The sequence below is a fragment of the Sarcophilus harrisii genome, chromosome 6 (genome assembly GCF_902635505.1).
Source record: "Sarcophilus harrisii chromosome 6, mSarHar1.11, whole genome shotgun sequence".
Classification (NCBI taxonomy): domain Eukaryota; kingdom Metazoa; phylum Chordata; class Mammalia; order Dasyuromorphia; family Dasyuridae; genus Sarcophilus; species Sarcophilus harrisii.
This window is the reverse complement of record NC_045431.1, coordinates 185,725,106-185,747,083: the sequence shown is the minus strand read 5'-3', so window position 1 is coordinate 185,747,083 and position 21,978 is coordinate 185,725,106. Positions and strand designations below refer to the sequence as shown.

Below are 21,978 nucleotides of genomic sequence, written 5' to 3'. Positions count from 1 at the left end.
AAGATCAAGATTTTTCCTATTGGTTATTATAATTTTTCAAAATATAAAGATATCTTTTTCAAGTACAAAGTGAGTATTTTCATTTAATAAATATTTGTTAAATACCTATTATATGCTGAGTACTGTGCTTGACACTGCAGGAGATATGAAGTACAGTTAAGACCAGTCTTTGCCTTTGTGTAACTTGTTTCTTTTTTTTTTTTTTTTCCCCAAGCCAACCGGCATTTTAAAAATACTTAACTGGATGCTAGGCACTGTGATAAGCTCTGCCCTATATTCTCCCCTAGTGAAGAATTTGCAGCTTATGAAAATCATATTGGGATCCACCAAGATATTTCTGCATATGTAGCACAACATACAGAACTTAGCTTATCAAACAATTAAAAAAATTATTAGAAAATGCAGTTAATATAGTTAAAACAGCTAGTCTTAGCAGATGTTAAAACAAGGCAGTCACGTGCATACATTAATGTACATTATTTACATTGGAATTTGATACAGTTAATATACATAAAACAGCTATAATTCACTGCACATAATCATTAGCTAACTTCTTAATAGGAATGTAAGATAACATATATTACTGTAATGGCCAATATTACCTAATAAATGTGTTGGATAGTTGAGGATAATGCTGAGATTACAGGTTTGAGAGCCTGGAAAGATAGTTGTTTCCAACTTACATCAATTGGAAATTTGGAATAGGAGAAGCTTCAAGGAGAGAGATGAGTTCATTTGGACATGCTTGGTTTAAGGTATCTTAGGGACATCAGTTTGATAAGTACTACACAATTATTGAGATGGGACTGAAATTCAGTAAATGATTAGGTCTATATATATATAGATCTGGGAATCATCTGCCTAGAGATTAAATCTCCTGGGATTGGATGATGTTATTTGGCTGAGGGCATATTGAAAAAGGAAAGATGGCTAGGACAGAGCATTAGGAAGTGCTAATTTCTTTTGGGAATGGGATAAGGAATGAACTTACTGAGAAAGAGGGATCAGACAGGTAGAAGAATTACATGACACTGTACAGTGTCATAAAACCTAGAGAGAGTAAATATGCAGGAGGAAAAGGTAGTCAATAGTATCAAATTCCCTTCATAGTTCTTACAAGTATTTGGATTGAGGAAAGACCTAGAAATTTAAAAATTAAGAGTATAATGAGTCCTTATACTTGTGGTCTGAGTTTATTGAATAATTTTTCTTTTTAAAAAGTTTTACTGCTATTTTATTTTTGTATTAGAGATATTTACAGATTACCTTTATTTTGTAAGAGGACTTATGTAACAAAGTAAAACAGTTAAATAAAACTAATAATACAGTGAGTTTAATTGAGATTGCACGCACTATTCCACATTTGTGGAAAGAAGGAAAACAAATTCCTTATAACCAGTAGGCATAGTCAAGCAAAATAAATTTCCTAACTGTATGTAAAAATGCATGTGTCTTATTCCCCATTCTAAATCTAGCAACACTCTGTCAGGAGGCAAAACAGTATGTTTCTTCATTGATCCTTTGGGAATCATGGGTGGCCATTGTATTGATCATAGTTTTTAAATGGAAATATGAACTGGTTTAACAATTCTAGAATATAATTTGAGACTCTTTCTGAAAAACTATTAAGCTGTTTATACCCTTTGATTCATTGATACCACAGCTATGAGACTATATCATAAGAAGGAGGAAAAGGACCCATATATACAAAAATATTTTTAAAAGTTCTTTTTATGGTGGCAAAGAATTTGAAACTGAGGGGATGGTCATCTTGTATTGGGGAATTGGAGAACAAGTTATGTTATGGATATGATGGAATGTTACTGTATAGTAAGAAATAGTAAAGATGGTTTTAGAAAAACCTGGGAAAACTCATGAACTGATGCAAAATGAAGCAAGTAGAACTAGGAGAATATTTATTTAGTGACAATAATGTTCTAAAGACTTGAAACTTTGAAAAACTAAGTGTCAATGGTGAACCAACCACAGTTTTAGAGGGCTTATGGGAAGTATATTACCCATTTTCAGATGAGGAAGAGATTGGGTCAGAAGGCACACTGAAGTGCATGTATATTTTTGGACTTGGCTAATGTGGAAATCTGTTTTGCTTGATTGTGTATTGTAATAGAGGATTTTTTTTTTTTTTTAATTTTCAATTCAAACTTCTTTAAGTGTGTAGGAGAGGAGATAAGAGAGAGAATTCAGAACCAAGATTAAAGTAGTATTTTTAAATAGAGAAATTGTAAATAGGAGAGCCAGGAAAATGGCTCTTGTAGTAGAGGGAAGGAAACATTACAAATCATTTCAAGTAAACTAGTTCAGGGGCTAAATGACTCAACTAGTGGGGTATTAGCTTGTAATGGCTGTAATGTAATGTCAGAGTTAGAGTAGTGTTGCGTTTTGCCTTTGTGAAGCCAAAACTAGATGACTGCCCTATTGTGTTCTTCACAAATATACTTCCATATTCACTTGTCAGCTCTGTAAGGAGCAAGGTTGGGCTCCTTCTTAGTCCCTGGAGCTACTTTTGCGGGGTGCAAATAGTAGGGATCCAAATCATAAGCCATCATAATTTGTCTTTCCAAGCCATTTGCTCTTTAACAGAAAAGATACTTTCTCTCTTTTTTTTTTTTTTTAATTTATTTTTTTTTAATTTAATAGCCTTTTATTTACAGGATATATACATGGGTAATTTTACAGCATTAACAATTGCCAAACCTCTTGTTCCAATTTTTCACCTCTTACCCCCCCCCCCCCCTAGATGGCAGGATGACCAGTAGATGTTAAATATATTAAAATATAAATTAGATACACAATAAGTATACCTGACCAAAACATTATTTTGCTGTAGAAAAAGAATCAGACTCTGAAATATTGTACAATTAGCTTGTGAAGGAAATCAAAAATGCAGGTGGGCATAAATATAGGGATTGGGAATTCAATGTAATGGTTTTTAGTCATCTCCCAGAGTTCTTTTTCTGGGCATAGCTAGTTCAGTTCATTACTGCTCCATTAGAAATGATTTGGTTGATCTCGTTGCTGAGAAGGGCCTGATCCATCAGAACTGGTCATCATATAGTATTGTTGTTGAAGTATATAATGATCTCCTGGTCCTGCTCATTTCACTCAGCATCAGTTCATGTAAGTCTCTCCAGGCCTTTCTGAAATTATCCTGTTGGTCATTTCTTACAGAACAGTAATATTCCATAATTTTCATATACCACAATTTATTCAACCATTCTCCAACTGATGGACATCCATTCAGTTTCCAGTTTTTAGCCACTACAAAAAGGGCTGCCACAAACATTCGTGCACATACAGGTCCCTTTCCCTTCTTTATAATCTCTTTGGGATATAATTCCAGTAGTAACACTGCTGGATCAAAGGTATCACAGTTTGATAACTTTTGAGCATAGTTCCAAACTACTCTCCAAAATGGTTGGATTGTTCACAACTCCACCAACAATGCATCAATGTCCCAGTTTTCCCGCATCCCCTCCAACAATCATCATTATTTTTTCCTGTCATCTTAGCCAATCTGACAGGTGTGTAGTGGTATCTTAGAGTTGTCTTAATTTGCATTTCTCTGATTAATAATGACTTGGAGCATGAAAAGATACTTTCTCTAGTGATCTTGACGTAAACGGCATTCTAAGCAGGGCCATAGGTCCTCTTTTTAGCATAGGCTTTGCAGTTGTACAGTTAGGTAATTTGCTGTTAATTTTTTGTGAATAAATCTACGTTGCTTTTCAGAATGGTTATATCCATTCTCGGGTCCATTTGTAATACATTATTTTGCTGTTTTTCCACAACCCCTCCAATATTTATCATTTTATGTTTTTGTCATTTTTAGGACTCTGTGTGTCCTAAAGTGTAAGGTAGACTCTCAGAATTGCTTTAATTTGCAATCCTCTAATAAGTAATGATTTGGAGCATTTTTTATATGACTTTAGAGTGGGTGGGTTTCTTCCCCTTAACAACTATCTATTCTTATACTTAGATCTTTTATCAAATGGAAATAGCTCTTATTCAACTAAATTTGAATCAATTCCTTATATGTTTTAAAAATGAGATTTTTATCAGAGAAATATTTTATAGATGTTTTCCCAGTTAATTCTTTTCCTTTTAATCTTATATTTGTGCAACAACTTAAAAAAAATTTATGTAATCAAATTGTCTATTTTATTTTCTTTTATCCTCTCTTTCCTGTGTCTGGTCATAAGTTTTTATTCTTTCCTTAAGTTTTCCAAGTTATTTTTTTCCCCTTGTTTTTATAATTTGTTTTTTGATGGGACCTTTTATATTTAGGTCAGGTAGCCATCTGTAGCTCTAGTATAAGATGAATTTTTGGTCAGAATCTAATCCCATGTGACTCTTCTGTTTTCCCAGAAATTTTTGTCAAATAATAACTCAGTAGTTTGGGTCTTTGTGTTTAATAAATATTAAGACAGGAGATAACATATTATTCTTTAATATTTCATTTTATTTTTTACTTAAAAATTTTAGAACAATGATAGCTTTTTATTTTCAAAATACATGCAAAGATAGTTTCAACATTCACCCATGCAAAACCTTGTGTTCTAAATTTTCTTCCCTCCCTTTCCTCCACTTAGACAGTAAGTAATCCAAAATAGATACATAGTATTTTTATGCTGTATATCTCTCAGTTTATCAATCAGATCAATATTGCTGTTTTAAAAACAATATCAAATTATTTTGAGAATTACTTCTTTATAGTGTAGTTTGACATCTGTTACTACTACAAGGCCCCGTTTGTTTTCACTTTTTATTTCTCATGAGATTGTTGACCTTTTCTGCTTCTATATGAATTTTGTTATTTTCTTTACTTTTATAAAGTAATTCCTTGACATTTGGTGTATATGTCAATTAATAAGTAAATTGATTATGTACTGATTATGTACATTTTTGTAATATTAACTTGTTCTGCTCTCACAAGCAATGAAAATTTCCCCCATTATTTTACTCGGTATTTCTGCAAGCAGTGTTTTGTAGCTGTATTTATAAAGCTCTTGTTTTCTTGGTAGCTAGACTCCCATATGTTTTATACGTTCTGTAATTATTTGAAGTGGAATTTTTGTGTTTTTTCTCTTCCTACTATTCTATATCAAATAATAAAGGGTTGATAATGGACAAATACTTTACTTTGATCTTGTTGAAAAGATATTTGTCTAGTAATCTCCATTACATGTTGGCTCTTGGTTTTAGATAGATACTATTGATTGTATTAAGGAAAAATGTGTATTTATTTGTAATATTTTTAATGGAAATAGAGCAGAATAATTCTTGTATCATGTCAGAAACTTTTTCATTTATTGATATGATCATGTGACTTGTCTTATTATTAGCATGGGCATAATAATATTTATAATTTTCTTAACTTTGTTCCTGATAATTGACTCTTTGCATTCCTGGTTTAAAAATCTGATATGGCCATTGTGTAAAACATTTTTGAAGTGTCTAGGTAATTAAGTTTTCATTGATATTCATTAAAAATCGTGGCTTATCATTCTCTTTCTTTGCTTTATTGTTAGTTTCAGAATCAAGATTATATTTATGTAACAAGGAATTTGATAGGATCTCTTTTTTTTCCCCCTTGCTTTTGCAAAGAGTTTATTTAATATCAGAGACAGCTAAGAGATGCAGTGGAAGATGTATTGGGCCTTTAATCAAGAAAACATGAATTCAAACATGACCTCAGACATTTACTACCAATGTGACCTTAGGTGAAAGGTCTTAAACACTTGTTTGTCTCACTTTCCTCAACCATAAAATGGGGAGAGTAACATTACCTATTTTCTAGGGTTCTTGGGACAATTGGATCAAATGAAATAGTATTTGTAAAGATCTTAGCCCAGTTTGGCAAATTGTAGTCACTTAATATCCATTCTCTTCCTGCTTTCCTAGTGGGAAATAAGTAATCTTATGATATTACAATTAATTTTCAAATCCATCTAATAATTAATTAAAAATTTTTTTTTCCTTTGGAAGTTACTTTATGCCTTATTTAATTTTCTTTTCCTAATATTGGGCTATTTAAAATCTTGTTTTTTGTTTTGTTGATCTGGTTATTTTATGTTTTCTTACATATCCATCCATTTTAATTAAGCTGTTGGTTTTATTAGCATGTAATTGGACAAAATATTTTCTAATAACATTCTTTGTTTCTTATTAATTTGTTGTGAAAGAAGCAATAGTGCTGACCTGGGTCATTTGGAATTAAATTTGCTTTTGGATATATTGACCTGGGACCCATTTTGAGGCCTTTTTGCGCAAGAAAAATATAAAAGAAGACTTTAGGATTTCATTAGGGAATGCTCAACATCCTAGGAAACTCACTTGTTAACTACTTTTAATCTTTGATGGTGGTTTTCATTTTCTTGAATTGCTTTTAACCTCCTTGGAAACTTATTCTTTTTGAGAGCATTAGAATTTGTTTAAAACTATTTGAACTCTTGTTTTTTTCTCCTATTGGATCAGCTATAGCACAGAGATCAAGACAGTTCTTTATACCATACACAGTTTTGAATTTCTGCCGTCCCAGAGCTTGCAGTTCGGCTAGAATAGTGTTTAGGAAGCTTCTGCCATTTATGATAGAGAATTCATTATTTTTAACCTATTAATAATCTTGAACCACATGTTGTTTTTGAACTTTAATTCAAATATTTTCTGAAAAATACTCAACTCTCAGTATTAGTTTTAAACAAGTAGTTCTACATTCAAAAAATATTTGCTAAATGAAATTATATAGATATGTCAAAATAAGTACAGGTGATTTATCTTCTGATTACATAAGTTAAAATATGATATTATTGCTTGATATCTTTAACCTTTCATCTTTGTGCCCTTAGGTGTTTATTGGATTTGTGTTAAAGCAGTTTGAATACATTGAAGTTGGCCAGTTTAGGTAATAACAATATTTTGGGATCTCAGATTTAATTTCTGTTTACTAATGTCTAAAGCTCTATGCAGATATCGTTTATTCTGATTATATATTTTTGGATTGGCAATTTCTTTAAAAAGCCAGTTGGTAATTGACCATTTTGTTATATAATTAGAAAATTTTTTTCCTATCATGCTTTTATTTTTGAAAGATTGATCTTGGCTTTATTTGGAAGCAGTTTTGCATACTATAATTATATGCATTGTCAGTTTTTTATTTTCATATTTTTAAGCACATAATTATACTAGCAAATTCTGAGGTACATTATTTGTGAGTGCTAGTTTTGGGGGTTTTTTCTTCAGAAAAAGAATTTTTTGCGAAGTTGTCTCTATTGAAATTGAAACATTTCATAATGATTATTGATACTTAGAAATAGGGATAAGGAATTAGGCCTCTGATTTCATTGGTATAGAAAGTTCCCTTGAGAAAACTTCCTGTCCAAAAGCAGACTGGCACCTTTTCTGCAACCTAAAGTTATAGATTGCTCATTAGCTCAAACAGCAAGAAGTAAATGACTTGCCAAAGAGACACACAACTATTTTATGTAGTAGGACTTGATTTTTGATTTTGAGGATAGCTATCTCTTCTGTCTTGCCTCTTAATACTTACTACTTTTATTATTTAGATAATATTCAGATTTGATTTTTTGGTAGAGTTATCTTCAGGAGGAATATTTTATTGTATTTATTAAAATTTGTAGGTAGTAGAATTTCAGTAACATTTGTATTGCCAATCACCAATTTACATAAATTATTAAACATGCTTAACTCCCCAAATAAGTGAATATGACACAACTAAAGTCACATTTATAATTTTCTCCTAAAGAATAAGTTATTTTGTGTTTTACTTTTGGATATTTCTTCTTCATTTGAAAAGGTTTACAATGACTGTCTTTTTTTTTTTTTTTTTTTAGGGAATCAGAAGCAATTATTCCGAACATCTTTTTCTTCTTAGTATTGTTGTCTTATGAGCGCTATCACTCAAAGCAGATCATTGGAATTCCTAAAATCATTCAACTTTGTGATGGCATCATGGCCAGTGGGCGAAAAGCTGTAACACACGGTAACTGGAAAAACACTTTTAACGGGATAGTCTGTTCCAGTCATGATCCACTTTTGCAGCATTACTCTTTCTACATATTTAACATCAGAGGTTTATTAAGAATAACCTCAATTTAGTCAGTTTTATGAGTCTTGTTATTCTCAAACAAAACTTATATATCAATGATAGTATGTTTTATATCATTAATTCTGAAGTAGTTTAATGTTTCTGATGAAAGGTACTTCTGAAATATAGTTTATTTCATTTGGTTCTGGTTATTTTGATTATATTACATATAGCAAACACTTGGAAAAATCCATTATTTAATATAATAGTATGTTTAAATAATTATAGTTGTAACATAGTGGTGTTTTATTGAATCTGAATACGTCCTCCATTCTTTTGACCTAAAACTTTAAATAAGTAATGTAAAAATCACAGAAACTTGTTTTTGTTATAGTTCCCCCTCCTCCCCCCCGAGGATTTGGGTTTAAATTTACTTTCTTGATAAAAAAAAAAAGTTATTATGACAATTCTAATACTCTCTTCAAAAGCATTTATTAAACCAGTACTTAATTTAGAAAATGTTCAGCTTTCTGTGATATTATGATAGCAGGAAAAAAAAAATAACAAATTTTGAAACTGGTTTGACTTTATTGAACTAAAGTAACAAAGTAGAGTTAAGTTTTATTTTTTGTTTCTTGGAAAATTCTTTTAAAGTTATCTTTCAAAAGACGACTTATATGTACTTTCCATGTTTTATATCTTTATTTTCTCAGCCATACCAGCTCTGCAGCCCATAGTTCATGATCTCTTTGTATTAAGAGGAACAAACAAAGCAGATGCTGGAAAAGAACTCGAGACACAAAAAGAGGTGGCTGTGTCCATGTTGTTAAGACTTATTCAGTACCATCAGGTGAGATAAGTGTACTAATGTGATGTTATTCTATTTTTTAAAAAAATTATCTACTTGGTTATTTGGATGTCAATGATATTTAATTTTGAACCTATTGTGATTTACATAGTCCATAAAAGGGTACCTATTGTGGTCCTTGTCAGTTTAGCAAACTATCATTGAATGTCTATTACATTCTAGGTCCTCTGAATAAGAAATACAAAGAAAAATGAGAATTGTTTCATATAACTATGATTATGGTCTATTAGGTAGTTTGAGGAATGTGTACCAAAAACCATAATACCAGCAATTATGTGACTGGTAAGAAAAAAGATTTGGAAATTCTGAGAAGGAAAAAAAAATCACATCTCAGTGGGAATATTCAAAGAGTCTTTATGTTTCTTGCTAGGCATTATGCTTGGACAAGATGCTATTAAGCTGGGGAGGATTTAAAGTTAGACCTCTATAATGTGTCATAGAAGGCTTCCTTGAAAGAAGCAAAGATTGGTCCTAGTCAGCACAATGACCACCCATGATTCCAGAGAAATACTCCCTGATACCTTCTAATAAAGAGGTGGTGGACCTAAGGTACAGAATGAAACACGTGGTTTTTGGACATGATCAATACAGAAATTTGTTTTGGTTGCCTATATAAAGATTTTGTTATGGTAGTTTTTTCCCCCACTTAAATGACTTTTGATAATTGAAAAATGATTAAATTTTTTAATGTACCAGAATTAAAAAAAAAAAATTACTTTGAAAAGAATTCTTTTTTTATATGAAGTAGTAAAACAATGGATATGGTGATAAAGTCCAGAAAATTAATGACTCATCTGACCCCCATCTGACTGTAGAATTTCTGAGCAAAATTCTCCAGTGGAGAAAAAGTGGCGGAGAGAGAGAGAGAGAGGGAGGGAGGGAGGGAGGGAGGAAAGAGTGCATGTGGTGAAAATGTAGCCTCATAATCTTAGATGGCAAATCACTTTGAGTCTAGTTTGTCTTCAGTTTTGATTACACAGAAGGGAGTAATACGAAACAAATCTGGAGGAGTGTGAGGGTTATTTTGTGGAGGGCCATTAGTGCCAAGGGAATGAGTCTGTAAGAAGCAGCACAGTGCATTGAGTGAGCAATGATTCAGGCCCTCTTAATGGTACATGCTTGCCTGTAACTGAGGGCAAGCCTTTAACCTTTTACCTGGGACAATTCTAAAACTGTCAGTTGAAAAATAAAGGTTAATATGCATTGATTATATCAAAAAAGTCACAAAGAATTTATATTTTATCCCAAAGGCAATAATAAAGTTTTTCATTATGTTAGTGACTTGGTCATAGTTTTTATTTAAATTAGTTGTACAGGTATAAGTGATGAGTTAGGGAAGTTACAATATAAAACCTAGCTGTATAGAATGGGGGGGAATGGGGTGGTAGTGGGGCATGTATTCTAGTTAGGTGCTGCAGAAGTACATCTGGGTTCCAATCTTTCTTCTGTTGTTTACTGCTTATATAACCTTAGATAAGTGAAGTAGGCTCCCTGGGCTGTGATTTCCCTAGGTAAGAATTCAAAGGTTAGACTCAATGACCTTAAAAGTTTTTTCAGCTCTAAAGCTGTGACCCATATTATGTAGAAGAGTATTGAGTTTAAGGAGAATGTGTGTGTTAGCAGTTCAGCTAGCAATGTCTAGAATTTAATTTCAATTAGTGCTTCTCTAGTCCATTTGAATAGTTTTTCAATAGTTATGATTTGCTGGTTACTCTTATTTGTGTACATTAGCTTTGAATCACCAATGTGATGTTTTTATAAAATAGCTGAATAAGACTGACATCTATGACTAGTGGTCAGGTTGAATCATAGCTATTTGATAGTGGCATTGAATGTTCCCTAGAGTTCACATAATATAAATTGAATAAATATTCTATAGGATATGGCATATGTTTGTAAACTTGAATTATTACTGAAACATCTACAGCTATAATTTCTTCAGTATTTCAGGGATCCATGATTTGATCAATATCCATACTGATCTTTATTGGGCAGGTTTCAGCCCTTTCATGGCTTTTCTTTTTGGTCAATTCATCTTTCTTTAAATCCTTGGTTGAATATTGACCCTATGTTACCAATCTTTCTCTAGTTCTTTAAATATTTCATAGATACCACTCCGACACTCAGATTGTCTGTTTGTTATGATTTGCCCACATCCTTTTCCTGTCAAAAATGTCCTTGATGTCTTTTAAACCAATTTTTGAGTGCAAGTCATTGCTGATAATCTGCTACTGCCTTCTTGGTTCTCTGGGATTCTTTCCATTGCCCTTTGAACTACATGCATTTTTGAAGTTTTCATATCTTGATGTTTCTTTCTTCATTGTTATTAATAATGCACAAAAATGTAGTGGTAAATTATGTGTACTAATACAATATTTGTACTGTCCAGATTTATTTTTAACAATACAAAAATACTTTTTAAGGTATTAGAGATGTTCATCCTAGTCCTACAGCAGTGTCACAAGGAGAATGAAGACAAATGGAAGAGATTATCTCGACAAATAGCTGACATCATTCTCCCAATGTTAGCAAAACAACAGGTTTGTCCAAAATGTTTTAATTTTTAGGAGCTAATAATACAATATTTGCATATATATTTTATAATCATACTGTATTTTAACTTCATTTAAAAATTTTTCAGTTCCCAATTCCTTTAGCCCCTCCCTCAGTCTATTGAGAAGACAGTCATGTGCAACATATTTTCATATTAACCATATAATGTCATATATTTTGAGTTGAGATCTTTCACTTACTTGTAAAAGGTGATTGATTGTCATTAGCTTTTATATTGACTAATCAATCAATCTGTCAGTCAATGATTAAGCACTATGTTTCAGACTCTCCTTAGGGATGGATATGAGTACAAATAGTAAAATAATCCCTTTCTAATAAGGAACTTACCTCTTAATGGAGGAGACACCTAATATATATTCACACCATAAATACAGAGTGGATAAAAACATATAAAGAAAAAATAGTTAAATACGGAATAGTTTTGGAGGGAGGGCACTAGCAGTATGAGGATAAGGAAAGGCTTTGAATAGAAAAAACTGCTAAATTTTTAAGGAAGCAAAGGACCTTATAAGAAAAAAGGAGAGAATGTATTCCAAGCATGTAGAAAATTTGATGTAAAGGTACAGATAGGAGATGGAGTGTTGTCTAGATGTCTAGATTCATGCTGATCATTCCGTTACTTCCATTAGAATATTTGGTTCCTCTCTTCTGCCTCAGGTAGATGTTAGTTTAAAAGGAAAATATACTGCTTAACCTTCTTTAGCTTTGTGGAGGAGATGGCGTTTGAGTTAAACTTACTGGTATGGGTAAAGGAGAACTTCCAGGGCATTGCAGGCAGGAAATCCTAATAACAACTCTCCTTAATAAAACAGGATAAATAGCATCTCAGTATACAAAAACAAGTATAGCAGCTCACACTTGAGCTTGTTCATAGTAAAGTGTGATATGTTAGGCTATAATTAAATAGACAAAGAGATGACCAAGTTTTCATTTTCTCTTCCAAGTCTAGCTTTTATAATGCAGCCATTCAAGTAAAATTTTATGTTGCACATAGAATGAAGGGTTCTATCAATAATCTTAATTGAATTATTATTATCTGAGATGACAGAAGAAATAAGAATTCTTATACCATGAGCAATAGATGACCATTTGGATTAACCCAAAAACTCCTCTTAGCCTCAAGCATGACACAAGCTAACAAATAGTATTCTTGTCTTAAGTCCACTTAAGCAAGAAGGGAGAAAAGCCCTTGTTTGTAGTGAATAATTGAAATTTAGCAGTTTATAAATTTTTGAGCTGATCATTTGAACTAGTTTTCTGATAGCAGATCAGTAACTATTTTCCAAAATTTTATTTCCTTTGTTGTGTAACATTTTTTTCACAGTAGGAAGGAATATATGAATTAAAGAATTGAATTTATGGTGGGTTGTCAAATTTCAAATTAGAATACAGATTTTTTGACAAAAGTTTAATGTTTAAAATACTTATTTTAGTGTTGTTATTTTACCCTTGCAGATCACTAGGTTGAAAATCTCACTTTCAGAGAATATCTTGATAAATTACTCAATTTACCTATTGCTCAGTATTCTACATGCATTGTTGTTATGCTCTTGATCTTATTATAGTCTACATTTTTGCTCTAGATGTACCTCATAAAATTTGAATATAATGTTTTGATTAGATTATTTTTATTAATTGATTTATTTATCCTTGAATTTCATGGAAGTTTCATTTCAGCAACATAGCTGATATTCAGGCATGACCTATTTTGGAGTTGATGCAATAATAAGAAAATTGAAAACGTGAAGAATAGAGATGTTGAAATGTTCTTGCCTTTGTTTGATGTGATTGCTTTTTTTTTTTTTTTTTTTTTTTGGTAGACTGATTTTTGTAGCATTGCCACTTGACATATAAACAGATCTTATAAAATTATTGATTTTTGCAGATGCATATTGATTCTCATGAAGCCCTTGGAGTATTGAACACTTTATTTGAAATATTAGCTCCTTCATCCCTCCGTCCTGTTGACATGCTTTTACGAAGTATGTTTATTACTCCCAATACAATGGTGAGTATACAAGATATTGCATTATTGCCATGTTGAAATACTTCTTAGACAGGTGATTAGGCTCAGATTCTCTTTCTAAATTTTACTGGATATGTGACCTTGAGCAGGTTACTTCCCTGAATTGAAGCTCTGTCCTCATCTATAAGGAAGATACATATTACCTATTTCACTGTGATATTGTGATGGAAATACCATAAAATGCTAAAGTGAGTTTGTTGTTGGTTCAGTATAAATTATAATTATTGTGAAAATGTAAGTAGCTATTTGAAAATAGTATAAAAAATAGCAATTTCTCTTAGAAGAAACATTTTTCATAATATAGTAGGGGAGAAATACCTACAAATTTACTTCATCTTTTTTCCTTGCTTTTCATAATATTTTACTGTAATATTTCTATTCTTTTCTCTTTAGGCATCAGTGAGTACTGTTCAATTGTGGATATCAGGCATCTTAGCTATTCTGAGAGTACTTATATCCCAGTCAACTGAAGACATTGTTCTTTCCCGGATTCAGGAACTCTCTTTTTCTCCTTATTTAATCTCATGTCAAGTAATTAAAAAATTAAGAGATGGAGGTAGTAGCTTGCCATCACCAGAAGATCAAAGTGAAATGAAACAAATGAAATGTTTGCCAGAAGAAACGTTTTCTAGGTAAGTGTTCAAGTTAAGTAAGTATTATAAATGTGCTAGTGAAAGATAGTATACTTATTAAGCAACACTTGAGTTCTGATTTCTATGCTTATTGTTATCAAAGAGCTCAAAATTTAGTAACATTCATTCCTTGCTCTCTCTAGGACTCTATGAGGGTTTGTTAGGTTAAAGAGATCATGGCTTGACTGAAATGGATTTTCTAGAGTGGAAGAACCAGTCTCTTACATTAATTCTTAGCATGAATTACTCTATAAGGATTTAAAATATTGATTTAATTATAATCAGTAGTCTCATACAAAGGTTTTCACTTCATGTTTGTACAAATCATGCTCTTTAATTAAAAATATACAGAAATATCTATTGTGTGCCATCTACCAAATAGCTCTTCAGTTGCTAATTTGCTGTGAAAATAAGAATTGTGGAGATAAGGTGATGAGAAGGAACCAAATATAGCTGAATTGTTGATCAAGTACCTCATTCTTCCTCTACTAAACTTACATATATAAATAACATTCACAACCATGTATTCAGGAGCTTGTTAGACCCATTCTTCTTGTTATTGTTTTTATTAGGGATACCATTATTCTTCTAGTGACTTTCATATGAAATTTTAGTAGCACCTTGGATTTTTACTTTTCTTTTTTACTGCCATATCCAATGTGTGACCAAATACTGCCTCTGCTCCTTTGTAAATATTTCCTTGTATTCAGGCCCATGTCTCTTACTTTTGGTCAGGTCTGGATTCTTGCATTAACCTCCTCTGGATCCTTGCATTAACCTACATATTCATTTGGGGGAAAGAGGGTTGTCTGTAATTTCCACATGACCTGGCCTAATCCACTCACGGTTCTTTCAAGATTCCTGTTACAGCTGGTGGGCATTCTTTTGGAGGATATTGTCACAAAGCAGCTTAAAGTGGAGATGACCGAGCAACAACACACGTTCTATTGCCAAGAACTGGGCACCCTGCTGATGTGCCTGATACACATCTTCAAGTCAGGTAGGGACCCAGAGCAGCTCTTTGGTTGGCGCTCTTCTATGCACTCTTTCACATCATAGACTTCCTCGAGGCTGCACTGCAGATGGTAGTGCCTAACACTAGCCATGCACAAGGAAACAATAATAATGAGAGCAGCTTCCATTTTTATAGTACCTACCATGTGCCAGACACTGGGGTAAGTGTTTAACAAACATTATCTCATGTAATCCTGTGATTCTGTGGGAGGCAGGGCCTGGTATTACCTGCATTTTACAAATTGAGAAACTTGAGACAGCGATGAAATGACTCTGCCATGGTCACGCAGCTTATAAATACCTGAGGGCAGATTTGCATTCAGGTTTTCCAACCAGTGGACCCAGCTGTCTCCTAAGCACTTAGGAAATATTTGGCTGTTGGTAACAATGATGGCAGAATTCTTTATATGCCAAAATGGAAAGTGTCTTACCATGAAGACATGATAAGATTTCAAAAGACTGGAGTTTATTTTCTGACTCTGTCATTGACTACCTATTTCACTGAGGGCAAGGCATTTTGCCTTCTGAGCTTCAGGTTCCTCATCTGTAAAATGAGACTATTAATCCCCAAAAAGTCCTCTATGCAAAATAGGCATTGTAAATGCAGTTGCAAAGAATTGTAGAAATATAAATTATTATAATTTGAATAATTTACCTATTTCTTGTTTGTAATAGTATTGAAAAATTAGAATGATTTAATAATGTATCTAACCCAGAATTGCTAGTGATTAATTATAATATCCTTTACTTTATAATCTTGTGGGCTAAAATAAAAGTTTTTCATTATTTTTTCTTATAGTTCAATAATTGTATTGATGATTTCTCTCCCTCTCCTTTATACTTTTCAAACTCATAACGTTATTTTTTTTATCAAATTTACTAAAAGATCTGTTTTGCAATAGGAATCAGTGAGGTTGGCACAAATTTTTAAAAAATTACATGTTCCATTTTTTTTTTTTTTTTTGAAAAAGAAGAAACTGTCTGGAATTTTAGCTATAGTTTAAATTATATAGAGGAATAATGGATATAAAATTTAAAATGTTAGAGATTGACTTATAAAGGGTTTTAAATGTTAAGCCGAGAGAATCGGATTCTATCTATCAGGCTTGGGGAACTTTTGATGGTTTTGTAAATCCTGAATTGTGTTTTAAGAAGTTGAATCTGGAAACACTTATAGGATGATTTGGAAGAGAGAGACTATCCTTTAAGTTGATGTGATAGACTAGGTAAGAGATAACAAGCACTTGAAAGAGGGTCTTGACTATTGCTATGTTAGTGCCATGTCTATACCTACTGACAATGGTGCTCTTGTTTTTAAGTTTAGGTCTTATTTCTTGAAGTCTGGTAACTTCTTAAATAGGTTGCCAAGCCCTTAGATCAAAATTCTGTCCTTTTCTACTTTTTGTATATAAAAAAATGGGAGTATTTTTCAAAAAAGTACCGAGGTTATCATTAAGTACTGTTTTGATTTTTTAAAAAAATCCTTAGGTATTTGTTTAACTTTTTTTCGGGGATGTTGCTAAATATAAAACCCTAAAATAAACCAGGGCCTGAGAGTTTTTTGATTACTTCAGAAGATATTTGTGAAATTGGAGGAATTTATTTTATGCTTTTATATTTGTTTTATAAGTTCTAGAATGTCTCTTCTGCAGGACACTAGATGGCAGAATTATTACAGACTTATAAAAAGTTGTCATAAATCTTGTTACACTTCTATATTCATAGGATTCATTTGAGATGAGCTGTTGTTACAGCTTCTATGGGCCAGCCAAGCTGGCTTCTGTTTCTCTTTTACAATCCTCCATCTATATATACGTTTGAATCTGCCCTACTTCACTTCCTCCGAAGCAGGGGCTGATTTATTTATTTATTTATTTTTGGTCTTTGTTTCTTTAGTGCCTAGCACAGTGCTTCATTTGTAGTAGATATGTAATAAATGCCTTGTTAAATGAACACCTTGCAAGGGGTTGCAGGATACAGTGGAAATTTGGAAGCATCAGATATCAATAGCTTTTTCATAATTTCATAATTTACCCAAGTTTAGTTTCTGACCACTTGGGCAAGAGACCTACAATATTGGAGAAAAAGGGTTTGTGATCATATTCAAAGAATTAAGGAGTAATCCTTTTATTGAGTTGGGTGAATAATCATTCCATCCCAATCTTACCCTTACTTAGGTTATATGGTATGTGAGAGTTATAGTAACTTCAGGACAAGAACTGTTTAATGCCATAGCTGGGAGAACTAAAAACATGTTTAAACTGCATTTGTATTTTTGACAAAAAAGAGAACAAATGAAATCATTTAGTCCCTAGAGGAGTTTTACCCCAAACACAGAGAAATCTGATTCTTGTTGAAATGGTTATTAGACACATTGCTCCAGTGCTGTTACTTTTCTGTTTTCTTAGGATAACTCATTTTATACCAAAGAGTTTTGAAAGGAACAGAATATATTATGGTAGCATGTCTTAAAAACTCATATGCCCATGGCATGATGTTGGCCACCATGTTTTTATTTTCTCTACTCTAGGGAATTTGTTATTTTGAACTATGTGGCTTTTGGGGAAATTTTTCTTCCTTTATTTTCATCAAGAATAGGATCCACCTATTATGAAAGGATTTCAGGACATGGTGACCATGAATGGCACATGTGTTCTTTAACGAAGTGGCTTGCTTTATGTTGAGGAAGGGGTTGGCGAGGTTGGTATGCAATGTCATACTATTCTCAGGGTTAGCAGTCTGGGGTGGAGAACCATTGTTCTGCTTTCATAGCCAGAAATTGATGGCTGTTGTCCCGAGGCCCTTTGGGATCTTTAAATGCAGAAGTTGGCCTTAGTGTGTTAGTGGTGTGGAAACAGAAGGATGAGGGGAGGAATAAGTTCTTTGTTTGGCTACAAGAAGGTCAATGTGCTGGTCTTGTTTTTAGCATTTCACTAATTATCATCATCATCATCATAATTGGCATTTCTATAGTACTTTAAAGTTTGCAAAGGACTTTACATTTTATCTTAAATTAACCTCACAACAACATATGACATAGGTGCCATAGATCTGTCCCCGTTTTATAGGTGAGTTGACTGAGACTCAAGAGAGTTTGTCAGTTACTCACCTAAGTAGTTAATATAACTATGTCTGAGGTAAGATTTGAGTCTTTGTAACTCTAAGACCAAGTTTGTCTTTTACAGTCAAATTTAGAATCCTTCATCTGTATAATATGACACCTCTGCTGATCAGTCACCCATTTTCCCCAACAGGCATGCACAATCCCCTCCCTGACCACTGCCCCCCTTCCCCCCACCCCCACCCCCCCTTCTTAGTTCTGATCTCTGCACTATCTTTTGCCTGTACTTCCAACTTTTCCAGCTGTGCTTGGCTAGCAAGAGGCTAGGCTCTGCTATCAGAGCATTTACAAATTGATGGACATCTTCATTGCATAGTAAAGTCTAAGAGGAAGATTTTAGTAGAAATATAAATAAATGTTGATTAAAGATTCTGGAATCCTTTTGTTGAAGTTCCATATCCCTAAATACCTTTTTTCAATGAAAGGAAATCATCTGTCTTTTTTTTTTTTTTTTTTTATCAACTTTTCTTTAGGTATGTAGAAGTTGAATTGCAATGAATATATAAGGGATCTCTTCCCCTAAATTGTTTAATTTTTCTTTGGTTTCCAGGAATGTTCAGGAGAATCACTGCAGCTGCAACTAGACTCTTTACAGGAGATGGTTCTGATGGCAGTTTTTATACCTTAGAAAGCCTGAGTGAACTGGTCCGGTCTATGATTCCTACACATCCTTCTTTAGTGCTCCTGTGGTGTCAGATTCTCCTCCTTGTCAACTATACCAACTATAACTGGTGGTCCGAAGTGCATCAGACACCAAAGTAAGAATTTAAAACTAATTGTTGTTCTAGGTGCTAGGTAGGCAGTTAGCATATAAAGCACTAGCATTCAATAGGTATGCCTATTTCAGGATTTTGGGAACTTTGTTGATTTCTACTTTACATGAATCTTTTATCACATAGTAGTTGGATCCTGTATATGCTATAGAACATGTTCTATGACAAGGTATTCAATGTAGCAGTTTCTTTATAGGGGGCTTTCATTTCTGAGACTTTGTTTTGTGTGGTTTTTGAGATTTTTCCATTAAATAGTTATTTTTGTAATGGTGTTGCCATAATATCCCTCCTACTATGTTCTAGTCTTAAGTTGATTCCATAGTTAGAATATTTCACAATATCCTAACTTCATTACCAGTTAAATGTTTAAATATGGGGCTTGTGACGCTTAATAAAATAATTAGGTAGAAAAATTTTAAATAGTTTAGGAAAACTTCTTGTCAACATTGAAGAGCACAGGTTATATGGGTTACCTCAATTTATATTGATAGGTAGAAGGAAATCTAGACATGGTAATGTGATAGATTACCCACAATAGCACTCTTCTACTTAAAGTTACAGAATCTTCATGCATTGAATTTTAGAAATTCAAGAATGAAAAGGCGTCTCACTTTTTTTTATCTCACTTTTATATTCAAAACGCTCCTTCCTTGCCTGTGGTCTGACATTCATACAAAAGTTAAGTAGCTTGCCCAGGATTACACAGTTGGTAATTGTCTGAGCCAGATTTGAATTCAAGTCTTTCTGACTTGAGACTCGGTACTCTTGTGTGCCCAAGGTGAGAGAATTTCTATCTCCTTAGAGAGTATTGCACCTACTACTTTTTACAAAGGATATTGACTGCTCATAAAGAGATTTTAGGTATTATTATTTATTCTTTTACAAAGGAACTGAAAAGCAGTGCCAATTATTTTCTTCTTGGTAAGTGGAACACTTCTCTCATGTTTTCTTTAAGAATCAGTAACAATAATACACTTCGCTCCCCTAGAAGTGTTCTCAAATGAGAGCTTTGCTCAGCATGCTTATGAACTGGTCAGGTAAATGCTATTTGGAGCGCTTTCTCTTATACCAGCTGGGAATTATGAATTCTGAAAATATTAATTAAGGCTCTTTGCATTTCTGTGCATGATCTTGGATAACTCACTTGCTTTCACTCAGTTTTCTTCCCTCCTTCCCACCCCGAAGATGCCCTTCTGTTCTGGCATGTTTTGATTTTTCTCCCACAATCATATTAGCCAAGCTAATTTTCTTAGATGTTCAGGTCACTGCATTTCAATTTCCAATACACTGAATAAATACAAACTTAAATTCTCTTCCCTTTTCCTATTTCTTCTTCTTTTCCTCCTCTGCTCTCCACCTCCACCCCACCCCCAATCATGGGCTTTACTCTATAGTGTATACATGTCTTGACTTAAGTGCTTATGTGCTTTCTGCTCTCTACCACAGGCTTTGTGGATGAGTTCATAGTTCTTTGTTCTTCATCCCTTTTGACTTTTAAATGTGTCTATAATCTCATTTTTTTGTCTGTTCCAATGTTTTCTCATCCTAATTTATTGAAGTTCAGATGAAATGTGTTTTCAAAGGAAAGGTGATCTCATGGAGAGGGCATAGATTTAGAGTGAGCAGTCTGGTGTTTGTTGTAATTCTACCATGCCCTAGCTGGTATCAACTTACTTTATCTCTCCATGGTTCATGTTCCTTATTTGTAAAATGGAAAAATCCCTTTTTTGCTTTCTTTGACAAGGCAGAGAGTTAAAACATATGAAAAAACTTTTAAACAAAAAGTACCATACAAATGGTTTATTATTCCCCAATGAAGTCATTGACATCTGTTTGATCTATTCTAATTTTCAAGGAGTTTTTGCTTGGGCAAAGCTGTATACCATTTGTACTAAACCTTTAAATTTCCTTTCTTCCAAAGCCTTTGTTTCCTTTCTTCCCAAACTCTTATTCCTTTTTCTTTCTTTTCTTTTCTTTTTTTGTTGAAATACTCTCATTCTACTTATATAAACATTTAAAAAACTCTTCATTTCTTCCAGGAATTCTTGTTGTGTTTGTGCTCAGGCTGTGGTTTTCTCTAAGGCTTTACTTATCAGTGTTTTGGAGTTACTCTTTTTTTCTGCCTTTATGTCTTGTCCTTTCCTCATTATGGAGGACTTCCTTTTTGATTTTCTCATTATTTTAATTTGCTTCCTGACTTTGGACTTGATGTTATAGCTGAGCTCTGGAGCACTTCTAGAGGGAATGTCTAGGCTGGTTTTGTTGTCTCTTCTTTGAATATCAGATACTGTGTTTTTCCAGAGTCTTGGTGACATTTTGGGGACCTTCAAACTTTCCGTATTTTTCAGTGATCTAACTCAGGGCATATTTTGATTGCTGCTCCTTTGGTCTGAACTCTATGAATTCATAACCGAATTTTGTGTCTGCACAAAGTAGGCTACTGATGGATTCCATCCCTAAAAGGAAGCTGGAAATCTCACTTGGGTCAAAGAGCCAGAACTATAGGGTCTGGAATTGTTGCTTTGATTATTCCTTTGCAGGCTAAGCTAGATGCTAGAATTGAATTCCTACTCTGAGCTTGATGGTTGAGCCACACCTCTTCTGCTGCTGCCTTCTAAACTCAGGATCTCCCTACTTGGAACTTTTCTTTCAGTTCTAAATCTAGGATCCTTTGACCAGGATGGTAAAAGCCACAGCAAACTTGGGGGTGCTTTGGGATATTTAAATTTTTGAGGGAAAGACAGCAATACTTGAAATTTGCCAGACACTGCCTGAACTGTTAGTTCAATGTATTTCACAGTTACAGCTTAAAGTATGCTGCATTTCTTTTAATGATGTTTTTGAATGTTTGAAATATATTTTTATTTATTTGTACTTTTGGCTTTGCCAATAATTTCTCAAACTA

General features: G+C 33.1%; 1 protein-coding gene across 3 annotated transcripts in view; it reads left to right on the top strand.

Annotated features, from left to right (window-relative positions):
* HTT (huntingtin) overlaps positions 1–21,978 on the top strand; it is a 208,483-nt gene that overhangs the window by 110,634 nt on the left and 75,871 nt on the right. For all 3 annotated transcript variants that reach the window (XM_031943981.1, XM_031943980.1, XM_031943982.1), the window contains 8 exons: positions 6,867–6,922; positions 7,872–8,020; positions 8,779–8,915; positions 11,357–11,473; positions 13,393–13,515; positions 13,927–14,165; positions 15,023–15,165; positions 18,851–19,058. In XM_031943981.1, the coding sequence (XP_031799841.1) occupies positions 6,867–6,922; positions 7,872–8,020; positions 8,779–8,915; positions 11,357–11,473; positions 13,393–13,515; positions 13,927–14,165; positions 15,023–15,165; positions 18,851–19,058 (1,172 nt within the window). The remainder of the gene's footprint in view (positions 1–6,866; positions 6,923–7,871; positions 8,021–8,778; positions 8,916–11,356; positions 11,474–13,392; positions 13,516–13,926; positions 14,166–15,022; positions 15,166–18,850; positions 19,059–21,978) is intronic.